The following is a 24,036-nucleotide window of genomic DNA, read 5'->3' as shown; positions in this document are numbered from 1 at the left end:
GAGCTGAAGAAGAGCATCTTCATACGGTATTACAGTAAAATATGACGGAAGAATCACGAAACATTTCAGAATATAAAAACTGCATGCAAAATATGAAAAAGGAAATATGAGTGATATCGAAATCCAGCAGAATGAAACGAAGCGAACGATTCAGCTCGGTAACCGAACTGGGAAGCGACAACAGCAACGAACGGACGGCTGTGTCCGCCTACGTGCCGCCATGAGGACGAGACGTGCCGTAGGTGAACAGAGGCCTCGCGAGCAGTTGCCACATGCTACGTGTCCTCGATGAGGGCACAGGACTGGTCTGTGACGAAGTTGACGTCATCACTTGGGCCGGACGGCATTACTGGTTCACTAAGGTGCGAGGACACCCTGCGAAGAAGCGCAGATGGCGAAAAAATTCTAAAAGTTACTCTCCGAAGGATAGCATAACGCATAATAATGGGTCACAAAAAATTCAAACAACATCTGCGAGAGAGGGCAAACTTCCCTAGAATACAGCGGATCCAAAAAACTAGGCATTATTTTACCTGAAAGAATGAGGATGCTTATAAATAATGAAGTGGAAGACGTTGAAAACTGATACATCGAAGAGAAATCCACTTCGTTTTTTGTTCATTTTTCCTTTTATTTGGTCAAATACTAAGGTCACTATTCCCAAGTACCCTAATATCCTTCATTTTGAATGCTGTGCGACTAAGAAATCCTTCTCATTGCTAAAATCTGGTTCTCGTCAGCTACAGTCCGCTGTTTGTACTCCCATTAAAATCTGTTTTCAAATCCATGCATGAATGTACATGACATGAGAAGTTTGAAAAACTTGAAAAAAAAACTCGAAATTTTGAAAAACTTGAGAGGTTCATCTCCAAGAAAATCTCGAAATAGCTCCACCGAGCACTACGCGTTAATTTAACGGTGGCAGTAGTCGAAAATAATCCTTGAAGCACTTGCATTCAGCTCTACACTCGAAAACAGAGATAGAAATTCTGACAGAATATCTATGGATGAATATTGCCATGCCTCAGGACATATGTAAATGAGACACAGAGAGAAGCAAGCAAAAACGCAGCCACCAAACAATTCCATGGATTCAGTCATTCACGAAGGATTGTGTGGTTGTGGCACAACTTGCTAACATTGTAAGTTAGTAGCTCCAAAAGCGATGAATGAGTTCTCTGGAAACTATCCGTTAACAAAATGCCCATTTCCACGAATAGAATCAAAATATATAGAAGAAAATATGATTGTCAGTGGAGAATGCCAGTGTAGCAACAGGAGATAGATAAATATGCGTGGATGATTGATGAATAATTGAAAAGAAGTTTATTCGAAATGGCAGATGTCAGGTTTGCCATTAATCACTAGGAGACGACAAGGCAAATGCTGTCTGAAGGTTCAAATTGGAAAAAAAAGTGAGAAGGAAAAAATAGCTCTTATCCAACCATTTATGGAGATGTTCGCTAGAAATTTTAGTACCAGCGCTCCTTCATATCGATCTTATAATCATCATTTACCACTGACAATACTCATTCTATTAGTCATTTCCGAACGTTTCTCTTTGATTTCTGGATCCACAATCTTTTTACTGAGCGGATGACTAGAGTTTACTAATTTTAACCTAGTGGGACTTGTGAGAATTAACAATCAACCACTATAAAAATTGCTTGTTGCAAATATCTCTTGCAAAATTAAAAGGTACTTGAACTTTTTTGTTGATTATGAGCAAATCACGAAATTCCTTGAACGTGGGGGCGCATCCGAAGCGGATTGATTAACGCCAGAAACATTAACTTTATCCTTTAGACACAAATAAATTATTAGAAATAATCAACATTAGTTTGAAACCTCCTGTAAACGTACAATTGGTTTCCTCAAAACAATCTAAATCTTAGACATTATGAGAAAAAATGTGGACAAACTAGCACGGCTGCATATATATCAACATAGGATACTGTACGGAAATTGTCGGAGACTTAAAAAATTTTCGGTACAAGTCTACTCATCAACAGCGCATTAAAATTACTCAGTGAACAGTTACATCACGTGACTATAGAAGAAATTCAAATCATGGGGGAAATTTGATGGATTTGTTAAGAGGCTTGGATTAAAAAAATGCAGAAGTAACATGACTGTACTCTATATATATATATATATATATATATATATATATATATATATATATATATATATATATATATATATATATATATATATATATATCCTCAAATAAGAGTTGGGTATGAAAACTTCATTAACTAAATATGAGTAGTTTCTTATTCATAATTATGGGAAAAGGCTGATATGTCCCTGTTGAACATCTTCCAAGAATTAGATTTGTCCAGGATGGGTAGAACTGCAATAGAGTTATGAGTGCCATTAACAAAAATGTTAGCACAATTTATTTCTCAAGTTTCAATCATTTTGAGAGGTCGACGCTACCCCTAATAGAGTCCTAAAAGGAGTCCTAAAATTGCAAATACAGAAGAAAAATATATTTGGGGATTATTCGAAACCCCCTACAGTATGACCTCCCTTCACACACAACTAACAAAATCGCAGATTTTCGTCTGCTAATTCAAAACCAGCTGCACCTTCAATGCAGAAGAGGGTCTGACTTGAGCAAAACGTAGAAACCGGAAAAGGTAAACATAAAAACATGAATTGGACGCTGAGAGAAAAAAAAGAAGTCAAAGTCATTTCATTTCCCATGAAGAAGAAGAAATCGCGGAATTTTTAGGTTAACTACCTCAGTTGTGCACTTTCGTAGAAATGTGGAAGGTTGCACGAAACAAAGGGCAGGATATGATAAATTAGAGCTGCTTCTTTGACAATTCTGCATTTTTTGGCAACGTAAACGTGCAATAGCGTACGATTTAAAACCAGGAACAATTGGATAAAAAAAACAAGCAACACCGTATTAGGCCCATTAAAAATACCAAAGAGAAAATCTAGCGGAATAGAAGGGAAACAAATAAAACGTGTAACAGTATTAAATCAAGTGGCTGTATTGAGAACAAAGACACTGGAATGAACGAAGAGCGGAACTAATTTATGGAACGGAGAAATCGTAAGAAATGCAACAATATTTCCGATACCGTTCACTTCTTGAACGTAGATAATGAGGAATTCCTAGTGATTATCCAAAACTCGAGATTTCATCCAAGCCCTTGTTATCCTCCATTGTAAAAAAATCAATAGGCCTAAGGGGCCCGACATCCACAACCACGAAGAAAAACCGTTGTCCACGAAAAACTCCAATGAACTAGCTCATAACATACAATTTCTATCGTGTGAAAAGCTCAGTGAGGCGTTTATGTGCTGCACTTTGCGCGGAAGTGTACGTGATGTTGCACAGTCGTAAAAGTGCACACAACTATGCGACCACACTATGAATTCCACCGTCTCCACACATATCATACTGTGTACGTAATCCGGACTTTTTTGAATTATTTATTCAGTTGATAGTGGCTCTATTTGCCCATAGAACATTCAGAAGCATGCGCTCAGCCGTGGTCCCATGCAGAATCGCTGAATTTCATATCGATTTGTAACTAGGCGCCTTTGACAGTTGTTTTTTTTAGTATACTCTCCAATGCTTATTCTTATGCATTGATTCTGTTGTGGTACCATTGCTGTTTTTATTAGCTCTTCACCAGAGAAACTCTACTGAAATGAGGTTATGTGCTGGACATTATCTACTGATCGGTTTCTTCGTTATTACGCAATGTTTGCTGATTATTTTGCGCTACTCTCTGCGTGGAGTCGATTACTATCGTCTGAGACGTATTCATAACTTGGTGAATATGGAATTTTTGATGGTGATCGGATCGATGTTTATCTGGAAGAAAGTTACGGAAGCTTTGAAGTGAGTTTATCGCTAGATTGAAGTATTGGATGATATAATTTCAATCAAGTAAAAGAACTACCAAACGCCTTCGCAAACAGCTAAAGTGCAAGGAGAAAGTGTGTCTTAACTTAACGTCATCGAACATTTACGTGCACTTTTAAACTGACCACATTTTTACGGGCACTATACGAACATATATGGATGGAACTTCTCAGGAGAAACGTCCTCTACGTAGATAGTCATATTTCATCCGTAAAAACGTCGGTATTCCTTTGCGGAATCAGTAATAAGAGAAGAAGAACAAGAAATTATGATGATAGGTAGAGAAGAAAATCGAAAAGAAACTCAGCATAAAACTAGTGCGACCGGTATACCTTGGTATCGATTCGAATGTGGTCGTGATTTTTGGGAACATTTGACCTAACCTCGTGATCTGATTCTCGAACTACACGATGTTTATTTCCAAAACAGACGTCAGCATGAGTTTCAAGTTATCACTTAAATGCTGTCACATGTTTGCGTTACCGAATAATGACAGCCCTCGTGAACTTCTTAAATTAAAACCACGTGGTAATGTCCAGAGAACAATCACAATTCTTTCGATTCTCTCAAACATGCCTTCAAGAGGTCATTCCGTAGTTTTTTTCATTCCGTATATCCGCGCAGAAGTAGACCGTAATAGGTGTAGGGATACTGCTTTAGAACTACTTTTTTCTTATTTACTACAATTTTAATGCGATTTTGTCTGAATCTGATTCGTCATATACGTGGGAAATTTTGTGTTGACTTGTCCATACATCCAAATCTCGTAATTGTTTTGTAAACTAGATATTTTGCCCTGTATTCCCTATCAAGATTTTCGAGGGAAAAATAGAAACATAAACTGTAAGATAGTGCTGCTTTTTCCGTGCGCTATTTTTTCAATGGAAAATAAATGCACACTTTTCCCTACAGAGCTGTTTGTTTCCACTTTTTCTATTTATATAATGATTTATATAATCGATTTCACAAGTTTTTGTTAGCAGTCGGCTTACCGGGCTTCAGCTGCTCCTGCGCAGTATGTTTAAGGTTTTTAAAGTACTTCTTTGTTACTGGATTTTCCATATCTGTCGTAGAACAGCTGCTGATTTGTTGAGCATACATCAATTTCTGTTTCTTTTTTCTTTTTTTCTTTATTTTCTTTTTCTTAGCTTTTTAGCTTAGTAGTCTCTCTGGAGGGTTCTGGGATGTGAAATGTCATATTCATTATTAGTTTGTTTTTCAGCCATTTGGACCCGGACAAAATCACTCCGGCACGATTCCGTTGGCGAACAATTTGTTTCCAGGATGTCGCACGTGCAACACTTTTTATATTGTTGGGACTGTCGCAATTATCTTTTCTTTTTTACTTCTTTTTGCTTGGTAAGATTTTGCCTGCTATATCACTCTTCACAGAATTTTGCTTTCACTTTTTATTCTGCAAACTTTCCAAATATTAAATTCGATACACTGGTTTATCTTAGGTTTCTGAATCCATGACTGAGGGAGAACTCATTCAGAAACGCTGAGGGAGCACTGCACTTTTAGTTATTCGTACAAAAAAGTGAAACTGTATTGGAATTCTTCTGATTGGGTTCAAGTTTTGAAAGCTCGGTTGGAGTCCTCTGTAGTCGCTTTTCCTTCAGATTTCCATTGATTACGAATACTTCGGGCATTTGTTTCTCTTGATGATGTTTTTGCTAGTCACTTTCCCATATTTTCTTCGTCTGGAAGAATTAGAGTTGTTCCCATGAAATGGATACTTTCGTGCAAAATCCATCCCATAGTCATCCTCAACAGTGAGGCACAAATTTTTTAAAGAACTTTAGGTGCCACTTTACTGTACATGCATCCAAATCTACTCCACACAAGATCTCATTCTGGTTCATGTATCGTGTATTCTTTCAGGAACTGAGCCTCATATCCTAGCGCAAATTAGCCTTATTGGTTTGGCAACATATCTACACGCGGTAGTTTTTCTGGTCATCGCAGAGTTGGTTCATTTTTTCTGTACGGTCTCGTTCAAATGCGGTGTTTTTAAGCCCCAGTGCAGGTATGACCACCTTCTCTTCGTCTTCTTTTTTCTTTCCATTTAATTTATGTTTTAGGTACATAATTGATAGTCGTCACGTGTACACATATTTATCGCTGTTTTGTTCTCTGCTGTTCATTCTTGGAGGTCTCTACGCTACTTTCTCTGATCCTGTATACACGAAGGTGTCGATTCCGTTGAGAGTAAGTGCTCATCATTTATTTGCTGTTTCTTTTTTTGCTCAGTGCATACAGTACGGAGCAACCTTTTTAACTGTGCGAAGAGGATGACTACCGTCCTCTTCTCGAGCTTTGATTCTTTTCAATTTTGCTTTTGATTTCATTCGTTTTCCTGTATATTAGCAAGGTTTTCGAGGTTTCTTGTCTTATCAACAGCAAGTTGAGAAATATCTGCTTTTTGCTCAAAGAAAAATTCATAATTAGTGTAGCGCTTAAGTTACACCAAGTGTAATCAATGTTCTAATCGTCTAGGAGTGGAACCGATAGTTTGATCATCGTAAGACCTCCGTCTTTGAATCATATTTGAAATTCTTTGCGCTCTCAATCTAGTTCTCGTTGCATGCACATTCAATGAGAGTAAGAACACGGAGTTCACCACAAATAGTTCTATTCCTAGAAGTGCAAATAAACTGGTTCTATTCACTATCAGCGTACTAAAGACATTTTCAATGTCGTGATCCTGTTTCACACAGCGATCTCAAATTATTGCCAACATTCTATTTGAAATGTTAGTTGTTATAGCTAAATTAGCTCTTTAAGAGGCTGTTCGAGAAAATTTAAAAAGATGAAATGATATACGCAACGTGAAAAATTTCACTGACAACTATTGAGTTTGTTTTCTAGAATTTACATAATGGCGATTTGAGAGTAGCTCTTCTTACGGATCTTCACATTGGTCCAACTGTTGGACAAAAACGAATGGAAACAATTGTAAGGCTCACGAATAAATTGGAACCAGGTTTGATGGATTATCGTTTCTACTATTTTGTTCTTTACTTGAACGTTTTTCCGATATTCTGTAACAGATTAGCAATATTCTGCTATGGTTAGTAAGTTCACTTGCCAGGGAGTAGAATTTTCTGAAACCTGTGAACTGCTTTGCTAATCTAATTCTTCATTTCGTTGATTGAAAGTAGTTCTAATGCTTATTTCCAGAAAGAAAAACCTCACCTCTAAGAAGATTTTGATAGTATCGTACGAAAACGCCCACTGTGTTTTCTGCCTGTGTACTGCTTTGTATTTCAGCTTATTTCCTGACATTGCAGTTCGCATTTCCCAAACAAATATGGCATCATTTTGTTGTTCTATCATTGACCTGGTGCACTGTATTATTTTTCGAGATTGTTTTCTCGATGTGTTCCTCATTCCTTCATTTCTTGCTTGAATTTCCAGACATTGTGGCAATATCTGGGGATCTGGCGGATGGTTTTGTCAGGGATTTTAAAGGAGCAGCGAGCCCTTTATGCTCGCTGAAAAGCAAGCTTGGAGTATATTTTGCTACAGGTGATTTTCAAAGGAGAATCTTATTATTTGTTTCTTCGTCTTTTTCAATTTTCTTGATTTATTCCGCTACCTTTTCGTCATAATTTCGTTTAATTAATTTGTCACAAGTTTTTAACGAGTCGTACTATATTTTTAAGGTAATCATGAATACATGCATGGAGATATCGAGGAATGGTTTGCCTATCTTAAGGCCTGTAATATTACTGTACTTCATAATGACCAAAAACGATTGTTGTTGGGAAATGGAGATAATATTTGTATTGCTGGAGCTGACGATCTTTACGCAGCCAAAGCTAAGTGGGTTTTTTCCCATCAATTTACTATTAAGGTACATTTGCCTCTTCGATTTTTTTATCCCCTGTTTACTTTTTGCCACAGTGACATTTTTGTGTAGGTTTTCTTTCTCACATTGCCGCACTGTAATTATTATGTGCGGATTTGTAGTCTCTTGCTCACACAAACCTTTTGTAAAATTTGATGAATGGTGGCGTGAATGCTGTTCTCCCTGTTAGTTTAGTTTCTCTTTTGTATCCAGGCTATCACCTTTTAGATTTGCGGTTATAACTGATGAAGGATTAGGCATAATTTTAAGTACACGGACATTTTAAAGCTCCAGAGATCGTGAAACCGTCAAAACTCGGGCATCAACGAGGAAACGTCTGAGTTTGCAAGTGTTTGGCATAGTTGGGGAAAACCGTAATTTTTTAAACGATACAAAAGGGTGAATTCAGATATTTTTGTTTGTTCCCAACAAAAATCAAACATCATTCAGTCTAAATGGAAATTTTCCTGTTGGGCAAAGGGGGAATCTTTTAGCTGAGTCATATTTAGTGCTAAATCCATGCACTCATCAGAAAACAAACAAAAACTTATGTTTTTTTAAAAGTATTATTGAAAATTCTTTCTGCTGTCGTTTCTTTTCCTTTCTCGGCTCTAACGAAAATTCCATCCTGCTGCATTGCAGCCACTTGCAGTCGTATCGCGGTAATCTGTGTATTTTGTACGAAGTACATTTCTGTTAATAGTTGTGATTTTGTTATTAATTGTTATAGTCTTTCACAATATCTAGTCTTATGGTAATCGTTTTAGTTACCCTGGACATGGTATGGATGCGCAAAAAGCAGTTATTGGGTGTAATCCTGGTGATGCGGTTATTATGCTCGCTCATCAACCAAATGCAGCTCATCTGATGCTCAGTGATCCAATAGTGAATAAAAGAGTGGATCTCATTTTGTCAGGTAAAATTGTGTTGCACAATCCGTTTTTTTTCTCTTATCAGTTTACGGTAACTCTCTGTTTAGAATAGGTTATCGTAGCGATTTTAGACTAGACATATTTGTTTTGTTAGAAATTCATGGCAGAGAATTGCTACAGTTTAAAGCCCGATACTTCATTAATTTGTAGAAAAACTCAAGTTAGGAATGTAGTAGTGAATAGCTGTAAAACAACTCCTATTCCTTGCGCTACAAGCATCTTTTTCCTGATGGTACATGTATTACCTACTTTTAGGGCATACTCATGGTGGTCAGATGTACTTTTTTGTTCCTGTTATTTATCTTGTGAATGCTTTTGCAAGGTTAGTAATTTTCAACTTCACTGTTCGTGAAGTTGAAAAACTGAGTGATTTTTGTTTTCAGAGGTCTCTATTACAACGAACCAACAGGTGTTTATGTTTATGTCTCTGCCGGTGTGAACTTTTTTGGTCCTCCTATCAAGATGTTTGGTGCATGTGAAATCATAGATATCACTCTGAAACCTATGATCTAAACGCTATAGCTCTCATATATAGTATATTGAAGATTTTAGTTGTTGGTAATTTATATTTCCGTAATAAAGCTAGTATAGTAGTTCTCTTTATTATTACGTGTATATTTACCGTTTCGAAACTGTTGTGATTGTTTCCTGTAAATGCTTTAATGAATTGTATTAAATTGTTCCATGATTTTGCCTGATAAAAAATGAACAAAGACTTTTATGTGTGAGATGAGAGCTCCTGTAAGATTAGGGTCCGTAGAGTCACAGCAGCTGAGGTGATTGGATGGAAGATAACTGGAGGTTCTCTACTTGTTGCTTTGGTGTTTACTTGGAAGCCACCGAATTTCTTATGTAAAGTCCTTAAATTCCTTGGAAAATTACTGATAATGAAATAAATGAACTAAAGTAACAATATTCTTGATAACTAATGCGTTGACATTTTTATGCAGCCTCTCGCAAAGATGTCAGGCGTTGTGAGTGCACTCTGGCAACTTTGTCAGCCCATTTTTTGCCGTTTCAATCAGAAATTAATCACCAACCATATTTTGCTACCCTATATTTTTTTTTTGGCAAAAACGGCTATAACAATTGTTGGTGTTGGTTAGATTCTTTCTTTCTTGGGATTTCTTGAAGAAGAATTATGGATGTAAGTACTTTGAATCCTTCAGCGACTACGTTCTACACCGCTTTCCACACAACTGAGTTTGACGATCTGGATTTGAATTATGCTAATGCATAGTACTGTCGGCTTGTAGACGGCAGACTTCGATTCACCCTATGCTCATCCATTATTGCTACCATTAATCCTTTAATTTAATGAGAACCCTATGAAAACCTACCATTTAGCTGTAGTAGACATTTCTGGATGAATTTCAACTCACATCTCACAGGATGATGCATGATTATTCCATTATATTCGAATAGTGAATGAACAAGGTTAAGTTAATAGCTAGGCTATATTAGTGCATGATGTCATCCTTGTTGTGACTCGATCCATAAATGGTGCCAACAACGGCTGCATGCTTATCGACGTCCAGCTGGGCAGATGCTGGCTGCGAGCGTGTAGGCGTCGCGTTCAGAAGATTATTGCTTCAGCTGACGAGGACGTTTCCAAACAGATGACGTCAAATTTGAATTTTCCTAGTTCTGGATATCATTCCAATAAACATTTTGTTTTATTGATTCTATTCGTTACTCTTATAGTTCGATTAAAGGGCACTTTTATCGCAAGCATCCATAGTAAATGTGCATTTGCAGGTCATTACCGATAAGTATATGGCAAAATATAAGCAAGGTGAGAGATTTTTTTCTGGAAAGAGCATAAAGAATTTCATTACTTCTCCTCTCACATTATTTTTAAAGGGAAAAATGCCAAATATGCTGAGAACGTGGTCGACGATGACGATGACGTGCCTGTATTCGCCAGGAAAGTTTGCGAGACCACTAAAGAGGTATAGATTGAGGCAAATTTTTTTTTCATCAGCGCTCGCTTACATGGTGATTCCACCAAGAGATCATTCGACGAGGTTTTTTTAGACACTTCCACGTTTTTTTTTTAAATAACAGTGCTGCTTTTTACGATACTTTCCGATTTACTCAGCTGGAACCGTGGACTTGTACTTTTTTATTTATTTTGTTGCAAAAAATGGTGATGTTTTGGTATCAACCCTGATCTTCAGCCAGGTCCAGTTCGAATATTGTAATGTCTATTTGCTCATTATTATATCTTCCTGGGTTTTCTTTTGTGTAATATTTAGTTTATTAGTAATCAGTCACATCGCAAAATCTGTAATTACTTAAAATGCAACAAATAAGACTGATCCAAGGACTCCTGACGCTTTATAAGATTTAAAAAAAAAACCGGGCTTGTGCAATCCTACTCTTTTGCCTTTACCCATTCCAGAAAACAATTAGTTTCGGAATAAATAAATATTTATTTGTCCATACGAATATGCTTATTGCTGATAAACTCCAGGTCATTGCTGTAGTATCACTCACTCCTGAATAGAATTTAAAAAAATATTTTTTCCTGTTTTTTATCACTCTCTTTTTTATGGGACTTGAAAACACTTCAAATCTTTCTCAAAACGTTTATCGAACTCATCCAAACTTTTCCAGATCGACCAACCAATCCACGCTTCTACGTTTCCACTTGATAATAAGCCGTTCAGTGCTATCAATGCTGACCTTGTACCAGCTTTTATAGACGATCCTAAAGAATTGTGAGCTGTTCCTTACTATTATCGATAGTTTCCTTCTGAAGTTGAAAAACACTAAACCATTTTCAGTTTCGATGAGTTTGGTTTCCGGAAAAAAGATGACTCTCCATCCTCGTCTGACAATAGAAGCGATATCGAGGATAGTGCACATAGGTGTGAAAAGAGTGTTTTCACTCAACATGTTTTTTCTTCGCAAAATCTCTTCTATTTCTTTCCGTAATTTCTTTTTTTTCATTAATATGTATGAATGATGAGATTCAAAGAAAATTAGTTTTTGTGATTAATTTTCAACAGTATTGTTACTTACATATTGTCGTGAATTTTGTAGAAATTCCCGTTCCAGACATTAGGCGATAGAGGATTGCGATGATGCAGGTCGGTATCTTTCACATGTCTTCGGATTCTCTGCAGCATTCTCGAAATCCTTATGTCGAAATACAACTTTTTCACTTCCCATTTTAAGGACTCTTACTTACTAATCCCCTTCAAATACTGCATTTCCTGGATTTTTTTTTCTACTTAATTACTCCAAAAATATTTGTCTTTTTTTCTAAACATAAGATCGCAAGTGGTGCTTATGTAACATTTGATTATGGTTGAGATACATGTTTCAGTTTTGGTTTATTTTTTAAAAGCTTTGTTTTAGCAAAAATTACCACTGTTATTAGTCCCAACCGATCGATCGTCATCTTCGAGAACAAAATCTCTTTTTTTAGTCTGTGCTATAAATTATTAACCCATCGTTTCTATCTAGCAATTACTATCTGAAGTCTTTCTTAGATAAATGTAATTTTTTCTGGAGAGACGACTTTGATTTTCTACGACTCCTACATTGTAGGGCTGACCTTCATTGATTTCATGGAATTAAAATAGCTAAACATGAATAAATGAATGTGAATTTGTGCTGGAAGTATCCGGAAACGATCGTTGAAAAATTGTTGAGAACGGGATGTTATTCTTATTTCTGTTTTATGACACACCAATGAATGCTTTCAAATAAATAAATAAATAAATAATCCCTTTCCCGTTCTAGTTCCACTTTTTTCCACTTGCAAATACCGAAGGATCTTTTCTAGGGTGCTACAAGCCTTGTTATAAAACAAAGCGTTTTGTCATACTAAATAAACTCCTGCTAACGGAAAATAATGATGCCCGAAATTAAAGGAGACATTTGTACGGTAACATCTAACAAATAAAGTTTTTCAGTTACTATCTTCGTGGATAACGAAGTGTCAGCATAAAACACATTCCCGGTTGTCGTTTAGATGTAAATGTAGATGAACGACGAAAAAAGATTTTCTAAAAAAAAATTCTAAAATCATCATCTCATTCGGAAAAAAAAGAACCCTAAGGTTTTTTTTTCCGAATGAGATTTTTCGACTTTTTATCCGAGAATTCCTTCAAATCTACCTAGATTTTTTATCCATCATCGGGTTCCGCCAAGGTTCTACTAGCCCGTTTTACCTCCTGTTCTGTTCTTTATTTAAATTTCTCGTCTTTTCAGGATGAAATTCGTAGCTGCACTAGAACATGCACATGCGAATCTTAAGGAGGAACTAACCTGGTCTAAAGTCGACGTGGATTCATTGCGTTCCGATAAAATTGAGGAACTCATTAAAGCAGGAGGTTTCAATACTTTAACATTTTATTTATTCGCTGTAATTTTGAATACCTCGACGTTTTAAACTAATCTATCATTTTTTAGCGGAATGAGCGAAATACTGCAATTTAATTTTAAAAGAATCCAGGTGTTCCCCATTCGATGCGACCCTATTTATGGCCGAGATTCGCCGGCGCTACGAATAAGCGCATCGCCGCGGGCTATTCTTATGAGGAAGTTCTTCGGCAATCCGCTCAGGATAAACCTTCCATAGGTTAGCGGAAGAATTCCTGAATAGTTTTCGAGAGTAAAAATTTATTGTATTGTTTTATTCGCTCTAGCAAAATTTTCTTTCGAAATTTTCTAGTTTTTTTTTAAATTTTTTCTCTATTTTTGTTTCAAAAATTTGTCAACTTGTTGCAGGGGTCCAAATTGAAAGAAGTCTATTGCGTACTTTGCCTAACAATATCTGTTTCTGGAAGAAGAATGGCGCTGGCGTTGATGCATTAAGGAGAGTTTTAAAAGCAGTGGCTTTTATATATCCAGACCTTGGATACTGTGAGGGGATGGGTAAGTCGGTTTTTTTTCCCTTGAGAAGTTTATATGGATCGTAAAAATTTCACTATTTTTTTACATTTATTTCCGTTTACCAATGCACTTATTTACCTTTTTATTCTTCAGTATGTCTATAAAATATTATCCAAGGATTGTCTAATAGATGGGGTGATTTTGTCTATTTATTGGATGAGGATTACAATTGTTCCATGATAACTCCAGAAAAATTGTTTAATATTATTTTTTTTACTCACGCACTCTTTCATTAAGTCCAGTAAGATCCGAGGTAGTTCCAATAAATCCTGAATCTTATTTTCTAAGCAAAAGAATGTTCTATATTAACACTAGAGATAGAAATGAGTTGAAATGAGTTTAAAAATGTTAACGTGAAGAAAGATGTTTAAAAAAGTTTAATTTAATTGAAAATTTAATTAATGAATTAATGAGTATTCCTATTAATTTAGAAAATCCACTGATTAAGGTGTCATTGTGGCCATCCTGCTATTATTCTGCTCCGAGGAAACTACATTCTGGATGATGACAGCTCTAATCGAAGATATTCTACCACCTAACTACTACAGTCAAACATTGTTGGGTGTTCAGGTGCAAAAATTGCATCCATTAGTTTTTTTTATACACAATAATAAACCTGTAAATCACATAAAACTAAAAATTTTAGGCAGATGAGCGAGCTACAAGACATTTAATGAAATCACATGTACCTGATCTCAATAAAATTCTGGATGAATTAGATGTTGAGGTGTCATTGGTGACCGTTAACTGGTTATTAACACTGTTTGCATCGGTTTTTCCAACACGGACCTTATTACGTGTCTGGGATTTCGTTTTCTTTACAGGAAGCGTTAGTATATTTCGGGTACGGAAATGCCTTTTTTTATGGGATTTTCTGAGAAGATTTTCTAAACTACTGTTACTGTTCAGATTATAATTTCAATAATGAAAATGAAAGAGGATGAGATAGTAGAATTGGGAAGAAGTTCCAAATCCTCAGCTGACCTCTTCAATGCCATCAGTCAACTCCCACAATCGGTAAATGTTCGATTTTTGTATTTTTTACTGATTACTGGTAATACTTTGCACAGATATCTGGCTATCATTCGTGCTCATCGTTCATAACAACGAATTTCAGGTAGTTGAGGTCGATAAACTCATCGAATACATGACATCGTTTGAGTTCACAATTACTGAACACCTTATCAATGAGTTACGCAAAAAGTACCAGGTAAAGAAATTATTTACTTGTTGATTTTAATATCAATAAGTACAAAGTAATGCTATAATATTTCGTTTTAAGGCTATTCTAATGGCTGATCAAGGTATGATTGTAAATACGACCACAGATACAAATTTACCAAAACAAAAGGTTCAAAGAAGAAAACTGGCCCGATCAAAAAGTATTATCCAACAGATTTTTCATTCGAAAGATGTGAGTTTGTTTCTTCATCCAGTCCTCCTCTTTCCTCTTGCCTCGTATTCATTTTTTTATTTCTGAACTGTGCAAAATAAACACTTGTTTTGATTTGAGCTTCTTTTAAATTTGTCTCACTTCGCCATAGTGTGAGCACGGATTTCTTCGAAGATCTGACGGAAATCCTGGGATTTCTATGAACAGTTAGTTTTTTTCTCTCCATTCATCGAAGAAGGATGCCATTATGCTACTCATCATTGTGAAAAACTGTGTCCTACATTGAGCTTTATAAATTTCTGGAAATAAGTCCAGTGCTGTTTCATCATTCTCAGAAACACATCCATTGCTACATTTTAAATTATTCCAGCGATCTCTCATAGTACTTTGTGGAAATTCCAATCCATCAATGTAAAAAGTAACCGAATACAAAATATATTCCAGGGAGAAAATGATCCAAAGCTGAAAAACGTCCGTCAAACAGAAATTCTTGTCGATTTGAAGGATTCCGTGCTACAGATTTGTCGATACTTCATTAGCTGCGACGAGAAAATGGAAATGAATATTTCGACGAAGGTTTATAGCTTTCATTTACTTTTGTTACCACTGGTAACTCAAATTTTATTTTCTTTATTTTTTATTTTGATAAAATTCATTATTCTCATTAAATTCTTTTTTTTCTGCCTCCTAAAATTATTTTCATAAAAATGTTAGGCTTTAAGTTGCTATTCCGTCAAATTTTTTAAATATTCTCCTTTCAACGAATTGGATCACTCTAATGCCATCGGAGTGAAGCAGTTTATGTCTTACATATTTTCTAAAATTAGTTGGATTCTCTTCCAAAAGAATCCTGAAGAACGAATATCGATACATCGATGGAAATTTCACTACACTATTGTACGGTTATTCATATTATTTTTAACACAGAAAATTTTACAGCAATTTAAAATGAGGTATTTTTTTCTGGCGGAGTCAAATCTAAAAGAGTAGAAGTTATTGCTTTTAATTTCTATGGTTTTAATTTCTATGGTGGTCAGTTTTGTTCGATGTATTTCAGGATCGGCAAGTATCTGTCTTCTCTACATTTCAGGCTGATTACAGTCCAGAATCGCATGCTCACGATATCGATAACTTCTTGGCTGGACGCCGTGAAGGACATAAAAGAGCCAGGGCTCTTCTGGACTTCGCAAGGCAAGACGAAGATGAACTTGGGTTCAGGTAAATTTTTACAACTTACTTTCCCATTAATTTTCCCATTTAACTTTTCTCCGTCATTTCTATGCTAATTTCCAGAAAAAATGACATCATAACAATAATTTGTGAAAAAGACGAGCATTGTTGGGTTGGTGAAGTGAACGGCCTTCGTGGATGGTTCCCAGCAAAATTTGTTGAGGTAATAAATTTGAATTCTTCTGATTTTTTTTACTTACTCTATCTGTAAGGGTATTATGGAGCGGTTTTAGGATATTCTTTCGGAAGAGAAGTAAGTTTTCTCGTCTCCGAACAAGTTAAAACAAAGAGTTTTAATTGATTTGTGCGTGGAACTGCTTTTTTGCTTTTACAAAAACTAATTTCATTTTTGAAAATTTAAAAACCAGAACGAAATGGCTGCGCGATAATTTGATCTGCTCATTTTTATCGGTAATATCTTTCAGTGAGTATACTTTCATTTCCAGAAACTTGCGTAATCTTTTTTCACCAGGAATGATAATTTTTGTACATTTTCCTGTCTAATTTTTTTTTTGTTTTTGAAGATAAGAAATGTATGGTCTGTTCCAAAAAACGAAAAGTTGAAAAATCCTTTCAGATAGTCGATGAGAGAGGAAAAAATTATACTGTTTACGGAGATGAAGCAGTTTCACCGGAAATCACTGAGTATATCAGAGGTAATTAGCGTTGCTTTGTTTACAGTAAACTTTTCATTAGGATATTCGATTTCTCTTTAATTATTGACATTTATTCGAGTGTTTTTTTTTAATTTTGCTTTGATCTAAGATCCTAATATTCGAAGAAAGTTAAATAAAACTATAAGCAGTAGTTCCAGCTGTAAGGAAATAATCTATGCTTTCAAAACTCAAGAAAGTCCTCCCATTTACAGGTCGTCTAGCGAACAGTTTTCGACAAGTTATGGATCATGGAATCATGGAAAGTGTACTCTATCCGTCAACAGCGTATCATCCATGGTCATTCATTGGTAGGAGCCTTCTTCTTGATCCTGCAAATGTTTTTCTTCGCGTTTTTGAATCTTTCTCCTTTGGAGTTTTCCTTCTGATATCATGAAGGTCATTCTCTCACTTTAAGTGCTTGTGGAAACTGCATGTAGTTAGGATTTCATGTTTTTTTACCTGGTACTGGTTTTCCAAATTGCAGAGGACATTGCCTATTACTCTGTGGAGAAGCACTTCAACTCGGTGTACTCTCGTCTAACATTGTGCAACACTTTCAAACTGGATCAGGACGGAAAAGTATGTTTGTAGTGATTTCTGGAAGAGAAAACTGGTTACTTCACATTCTATAACAGTAATTCTATTTGACAGCAGTAGTATTTCGTCACATGACGTCATTATTCTAGCAAGATTTTTATCCCTTACAGATTCTTACTCCAGAAGAGTTATTATTTCGATCCGTTCAACTAATCAATGATTCACATAATGCTGCTAATGCTCATCCTGACGTTAAATTAAGGTTGTACTCTGTGTCGATCAGTACTACAGTAATCCTCTGCGAATATTTCAAACAATTTAGATCGTTATTAGTGCTTGGCGTAAATGAGCAATGTCTTCATTTATGGTTTGATCTATTCTGCTCATCTGAACATCAAGAAGCGATACGCAGCAAATACTATCATCCGTGGGCATTTATACGTACACCCGCATGGCGACAGGTGGGCGTGGATGAATTTGGTGTCGTCATTTCCGAATGTTTCGTACTGGATGACCTTGTCGGGAAGGTTACTGTTGATAAAGAAAGGATAAATTTTCGCAGCTTTCATTCCATAGAGAGTAACTATTTGCTTAGTTAGCCTTGCTACTATATAGACGATTTGTAACAATTTTTTTTCCTGAAAAATATGGAAGTTTGTGAAATTTTCAGATAAAATGTGATTTGCGACTACTCAGTCAATTCTCCTTCAATCTAAGTGTTGACTTCGAAATCGAAGGAATTGAGAAAAAAAAGAAAAAATCGAGCACAGGGGTGAGAACTCACTAGAAAATCGTATTGATGAGGTTATTTTTCTAACAAAATGTCATCTTTTATTTTTCTACTGCTTAGATGATGACAAGTACAAAAAAGAAGATGTTATCCACAGTTATGGCTGGTGAACTGAAACAAAATGGTGAAGAACCGTTGAAGAAAGGTGTCACGGATATGCTAATCAAACATCATTTATTTAGCTGGGATTTGTAGTTGTGAGTTAATTACTGGATTATTTGTAATTGCTCATCATTAACTTATTCATTGTGCACCTTTTAATATTTTTATTCTGTGATCATCGTTATATGTAAGTTATAAGTAAGAGCTACTTTACGTTCTTCTCTTTCTTTCTTTTTTTCGCATTTTTTTCTCTTTGCCTTCCTTTCCTGTCTGTGTCCATAATATTATACACTTTCGCCCCAGTTATTAGATCGTGCTTTCCTTCAAGATCCCCTAGTAATAAGCTTTTAGCAGTACATATTCTTTTAAGTATGGATTTGTATAGTTAATTCCTGGAAGAAACTTTCTCAGCTAACATATTCGGGTTGAAGTACTCTATTTTCCTTTTGAAAAAGTATTTTATGAGATTTTTTCGTATTAATTGTCAATATTTGCTGCAAAAGCTGCAAAGATTTTTATTGTGACTTGATAAGTCGCCTGATAAAGTCATTGACAACAGTCATTTATCAAATGTACATACACCATGATGACGTCATCAAAACAAATTTCTAGGACATTCAAACCACATTGAGACGTTGCAACGCCTTATGTTTATACTCAACCCATAATTTTAATTTATCTACTATTGATCGATGTTTCTATTTTAAATTCGACATTCATCAATGCAGACGGTTCGATGTACTGGTCTCATCATGTGATGGTGCTGCTCACCACGAGGACCCATACGATTAAGACCGACCAGGAACTGAAAATAGAACTATTAGAGCTTGAAAAATGAAAAATCACAAAGTAAAGAACGTAGAAGATTAAGGATTTTTCAATGATGAATTATACTTGCAATTAAACTGAATTTTTCATCTTTATAGGCTCTTATGAACAGGAAAATGCGTCACAGTGAACCGAGAAAAGAAATGTTTTCGTAATTCGAAAATTTTTGGGACCTACTACTAGCAGGAGGAAAAAATAAGTTTAACCTGGATGAAAAAAAACTAAGAAAACAATGATAATGAATTCATCCCACCTGCCATGGCTGACATCCAAGAAGTGAACTGTCATATGGATATTCCATAGCGTTCACAGGTCTTGAGAATGTTACTGAGAGTACACCGTTGTTCAGTTTGCTACTGTGCACCACCACATTATTGATCTGAACGAAAATGATTTTAGTCAATCATTTGTCTTTATTTCGATTTTTTCTTTTGAAAATTTGTTGAATTTCCCACATTTTGGTCTGCGTATATAAAAAAAAACTATTCTAGGAGAAAAAAAAGTAAAGATTAAGAAAGTTTTGTACCTACCTTTCTCTTCAATTAAACTTTCCAAACATTCACGTGATTTCAAGGAAGCGGCAAATATCGAATAACTTCCACCTATTCTGTGTAACAATTGGAAATATTTGCAATAATTGGTAATAATAATGTAATAATTAATTGATTGGTTGTGAAACTGTGACCAACAGTAGCAACACGAAAATCAATAGAAATGAGGCTACAAGTGTCGAAGTAATCATTTTAAGTGTTCAATTATAATACTACAGTGAAGGAAAAATCGCCGAAAGAATTTGCAGTTTGCAAGCTTAAGTGAATATTTGCAGGGATTCCAGAGAGTTCTCTTCATTGCTGGTGAGCGCCACGTTCACCTTTTGCTTTTCTACAACGCTATAAAAGATAATTTCTTCCTACTCACATCACTTCCTCATTTCCGAAAATCCTGTTCACGTAGGGAAAGAAGCTGACAAAAACCACTATCCTATTTGATATCTTGCTATTGAAAAAGTTCTTAGTTCTGAGTGCAATGTACCGGAAAATAGGGAATTATACATGTGCGAATTCCGGTTTATGGAAGTGGTCACCTCCGAAGAATGTGCATCAATCAAGGAGAGTTCTGCAAATGCAGAGCTTACGGTTTAAAAGTTGACTGCTGCTAGGATGTCTTGTGAAATCGCCGAAGTTTGTGTAAATTTGCGTGGCTTCAAAGGAGAAGAAAACCTTTCAATTTTTTGGTCTCCTTCTTATTTTTGACGGAAATCAACAACAAATGTAATGTTTGACGATGAAGCGTTTAAGGATCGCTTCTGTTCCATTGTTGAGGTCATATGTTTTCCTTACGTAAACGATGTCATACCGTTTCTCGCTAACATCAATCATTTACGCACAATACGTTGATGCTGCTATGGTCGAGTTTTCACCGTAACGCACTTTAAACATTATTGTTATCGTAAACGTATTGAAAACCACAATAGATTACAACGTAATGATTCCGAAGGTTATTGGAAGAGTTTACCGATGCGATTAGAAGTGTTCGTCTTTTTTTTGCTACGCAACACTTACCCTGTCTGGTGAGGAGGAGGTATAACCTCGGACGTACTCATCCGTAACGCTTATACGGCCATTGGAAAGTCGAACGATGATCGTATCGAGACCATCAGTCTAAAAGTCGGAGATCATACCTATTCTCAACTATTTAGCAATGTTTCGTAGTGAAGGACCTATGATATTTAATTAAAGTAATTCCGAAGGAGTAATGAGTTAATTTTTACAAAAAATAACACAATTGCAGCAAAATGAATACTAAACCCAGGAAACACGCAAATAACTGCGTGTACAAGCCAAATGTGTAGGGCAGATATCTGGCTAGGGGAATGTCCAGTCTATATTGAAAAAAAAACATAGGTCAACAAAAGAAAAATGGATCAAAAAGTTGATCCAAGTAGAATCCTTTGATTACACTCCCTACAAATACTGTCACAATTTACTCTTGATGGTCTTTATTTGACCGTAAACAACACTAAGTGACCTCTCAAGTTTCCCTCTTAATGGTGGGAAATAAGTAAGAGAACAGGTTGTTTGCAGGTATTTAGTCTTCCTTAGAAGAGAATTAGAGTACTACTGTATTGTACAATAATCTGCTAAGGTTTAAGAATGTTAAAATTTACATTTTTATAGTTTATCATCAACATTTAAGGTGATGTTAACCGTGCAGATCTTTGCAACGTGCTCCGCCTACACTGCTCGCGCCAATCAAAACCGTGCCACGGCCAGTAGCGGGGATTTTGTTTTTTTTTTTTTTAAAGTTGCATAATTCTCATAAAATCTTATACAACAGTTACAATGCTATTATTTTTTTAAATTACAATGTGATTAATTCTCGAAATTTATACCCAAGACGAAATTAGATTTAATACTTATGGAAACACCTACCGTATAGGAATTCTACTGTGGAATCTCTAACTTTTGAAAGCTTAAAAAGAATATTATCGATGTAATCAAGTAATTTTAGATTAAATCTGAGTCCATATCCAACTATGGGCTTAGACTTTTCTTGGAATAGTTCTGGATGCTGTAGTAATGGGGTCAAACAAAGGCATTTTAGATCTTGAGTTAAGAATAACAAAGCCACATAAGCACAGCACCTGATGCATGCATATTTTCGATTTTTCGTCTAAAACCCCTTCTGTTCTTCGAAGTATACGATTATTTATGACGGCGCGATAGTGCTAGTGTTGTTCGCCGGGGAATTTCATGGCCATTCTGAGCAACCGACATTGTGACATTGATTTCTCTGCAAAGCAACTGAACTCATAAAGGTATTTATTTTTGAACTATTGTCGCCGTATCATAAAAGACATTCAGAACCAGTTTGGTTGGATTCTTAAGAATTATTTTTACGCTTTACAAAGGTATCCGCTTTTATTTGCGTGTAACCGTTGTTCTGCTGTTGCATGAACGAGGTGAAAAATTCATTTGATTGATGAGTCGTTGACTTGAATGATTTTTTCTTCTTCATCCAAGAATTGAAGGAAAAGTAGATCAGTATGTCATCTATCTAATTAGAAACAATTTAGCACGGAAATTTCAAAATAGTCTAATAATATTATCAAGTATAATAGTATAATCATAATAATCTCTGCATGACTAAGGTAGGGTTGAGGGTGTAATCCAAAGGTACGAGAGGATAACATTCAATCCTCCCTCTACAAATGCAGAAAAACGCGTACATAGTCGCCTTGTCTGTTCTAGTCCTCACAACGATGCAACTTATTACGCGCTAAAAAGCAGGAAACTGCGCTATTATCCATCGTCTATGATCCTATTAATAGAACTCAAAATACAACACTTCCACAATCGCAGACGTGTTGCGGATCGCCTGCTTTTTATCACCCGTAATAAGTTGCATCGTTGGAGAGAGCAATACAGACAAGACACACATATACACATTTTTTTCTGGTTTTCTGGAGAGAGTTGAATATGATTCCTATCATAGTCTGTACTACATACTATGTGAGCCACATCTCATCTTTCGTGCAGAAGTCGCAACATCGTAAATTTCGTGATAAATTCGATTTTGTGATAATTTTCCGGCAATTGACGTTTATTCGTGGATGCAATGGCAATATGAAGTGATTTTTTACTTTGTTAAAGAAAATTTCCACTGAAACCAAGAAAATCTCGTTTTCATTTTCAGTTCACGAATTCATGTTTTTACACGAAAAATGGCAACCCATTATGGTCACACTACGACCGCTGAAATTTGTCGTATTACCAGTTCCACTATTTTTTGACAGAAAATTCATAGTTCTTGTTGAAAACGGTCGAATTTCTCACCATTCCATTTCCAAATCCGATACCCGTCCATCCTGATGCCATTTGTGGTACTCCTCGAATTATTATACGAAAATGTACAATACCATTTCGTATCCCATAGATTACTTGATGTGGTCCTTCGCGGAAAATACATGGACCAGCGGATGAACCTGAAAGGTGCAAAAGAACGTAACTTATTCGGTGTATGAGGTTCATTGTAGCGATTCTAGAAATAAATAGTAAATCTGTTCGTTACCATACCTTGTGACAACTTCAAGCACCCTCTTTTTCTACTACTTAATCTTAACAGATTTCAATTTTCTATTAATATTTTTACATAGGGTCACCTAACGTAACCATAGTGTCAGAACAAGACATTTTTTTTGAACTACAGCCTGTATATTTTCACTATAATTAATACTACTTCAATTAGATAGTTTCTACTTTAATCAAGTTATATAGTCAAGAAAGATCTAAAATTTCGTCCATTCCGGACTTTAATGCTGAGTTTGTGGAGTGCATAAATCAAGAGCATACGCCTTTTCACAGGAGAACTAAAGAAATCCGTCGACTTAGCCCAATGTTGCGCAGAAGTTAAAAATTTTCTACAGTATACATAGTGGAGTTGTAGTTTTTAAATTTTACCTGCTATGAGGGAAAATAAGGCAAGAATGGTAAGGAGCAACGAGGAGGAGGGGGTGGTGGTGATCGGTGCCATCATGGCCGTAGTGGATGGTTTGGGTAGTGGATGGCCGAATGTGGAGAGGAAGCACCGGGCACCTTTTACGTACAAGCGCCTCGCGACCGCCCCTCTGTTACACCCGCCGTCGCCGCCACCGCCGCCGCTGCAACCATGGCCAGTCGTCATCATCGCATCATCGTTGAAACTCATCGTGCAACATGTTTACGCACATCCAGAAAGATGTTTTTGCCCCGAAAAATGTGCACAAGCGTTCAAACGTACTCGAACTTGTTACTTGTAGTTCGTCAAACATTTTATGTACGTCCAAACAGTTCAGCTTTTTTTTTCTTTCTTCACTAATGGAACGTGTAGAAAATTCATAGAAACTGACCTCTATTGCTGGAACCAAAATCGCAGT

General features: G+C 36.0%; 3 protein-coding genes across 6 annotated transcripts; 2 read left to right on the top strand and 1 right to left on the bottom strand.

The window, feature by feature from the left end:
• Positions 1 to 272: 272 nt before the first annotated feature.
• Positions 273 to 9,190, top strand: RB195_025902 (uncharacterized protein; the record flags this gene model as incomplete). Of its 2 annotated transcripts, XM_064214239.1 has the most annotated exons (11): positions 273 to 362; positions 3,585 to 3,868; positions 5,115 to 5,251; positions 5,777 to 5,921; positions 5,977 to 6,103; positions 6,764 to 6,878; positions 7,313 to 7,423; positions 7,561 to 7,720; positions 8,513 to 8,661; positions 8,933 to 8,999; positions 9,061 to 9,190. In XM_064214239.1, 11 exons carry the CDS (start codon positions 273 to 275, stop codon positions 9,188 to 9,190), a joined length of 1,515 nt encoding a protein of 504 aa, XP_064070120.1. The 2 variants fall into 2 exon arrangements, with proteins under 2 accessions (XP_064070120.1, XP_013309533.2); XM_013454079.2 differs by lacking the exon at positions 273 to 362 and having other exon boundaries at positions 3,807 to 3,868.
• A 987-nt stretch (positions 9,191 to 10,177) lies between these two features.
• RB195_025901 (uncharacterized protein) lies at positions 10,178 to 18,386 on the top strand (the record flags this gene model as incomplete). Of its 2 annotated transcripts, none has more annotated exons than XM_064214237.1 (23): positions 10,178 to 10,240; positions 10,436 to 10,472; positions 10,541 to 10,629; positions 11,297 to 11,400; positions 11,467 to 11,550; positions 12,902 to 13,023; positions 13,146 to 13,271; positions 13,421 to 13,567; positions 14,034 to 14,155; positions 14,232 to 14,429; positions 14,495 to 14,602; positions 14,703 to 14,795; positions 14,868 to 14,999; positions 15,423 to 15,554; positions 16,069 to 16,196; positions 16,272 to 16,371; positions 16,786 to 16,864; positions 17,077 to 17,172; positions 17,349 to 17,443; positions 17,572 to 17,663; positions 17,724 to 17,862; positions 18,072 to 18,173; positions 18,252 to 18,386. In XM_064214237.1, 23 exons carry the CDS (start codon positions 10,178 to 10,180, stop codon positions 18,384 to 18,386), a joined length of 2,523 nt encoding a protein of 840 aa, XP_064070118.1. The 2 variants fall into 2 exon arrangements, with proteins under 2 accessions (XP_064070118.1, XP_064070119.1); XM_064214238.1 differs by having other exon boundaries at positions 10,224 to 10,240; positions 10,393 to 10,472.
• A 610-nt stretch (positions 18,387 to 18,996) lies between these two features.
• RB195_025900 (uncharacterized protein) lies at positions 18,997 to 23,828 on the bottom strand (the record flags this gene model as incomplete). 2 transcript variants are annotated; one of them, XM_064214236.1, is made up of 5 exons in its annotated part: positions 18,997 to 19,098; positions 19,375 to 19,500; positions 20,684 to 20,782; positions 22,958 to 23,106; positions 23,582 to 23,828. In XM_064214236.1, the coding sequence occupies 5 exons, from the start codon at positions 23,826 to 23,828 to the stop codon at positions 18,997 to 18,999; spliced, it is 723 nt and encodes a 240-aa protein (XP_064070117.1). The 2 variants fall into 2 exon arrangements, with proteins under 2 accessions (XP_064070117.1, XP_013309531.2); XM_013454077.2 differs by having other exon boundaries at positions 23,582 to 23,657.
• Positions 23,829 to 24,036: the final 208 nt, after the last annotated feature.

Source organism: Necator americanus, chromosome X (genome assembly GCF_031761385.1).
Source record: "Necator americanus strain Aroian chromosome X, whole genome shotgun sequence".
NCBI lineage: Eukaryota > Metazoa > Nematoda > Chromadorea > Rhabditida > Ancylostomatidae > Necator > Necator americanus.
Note: the sequence above shows the minus strand (reverse complement) of the source record. Positions and strands in the feature narration are given on the sequence as shown.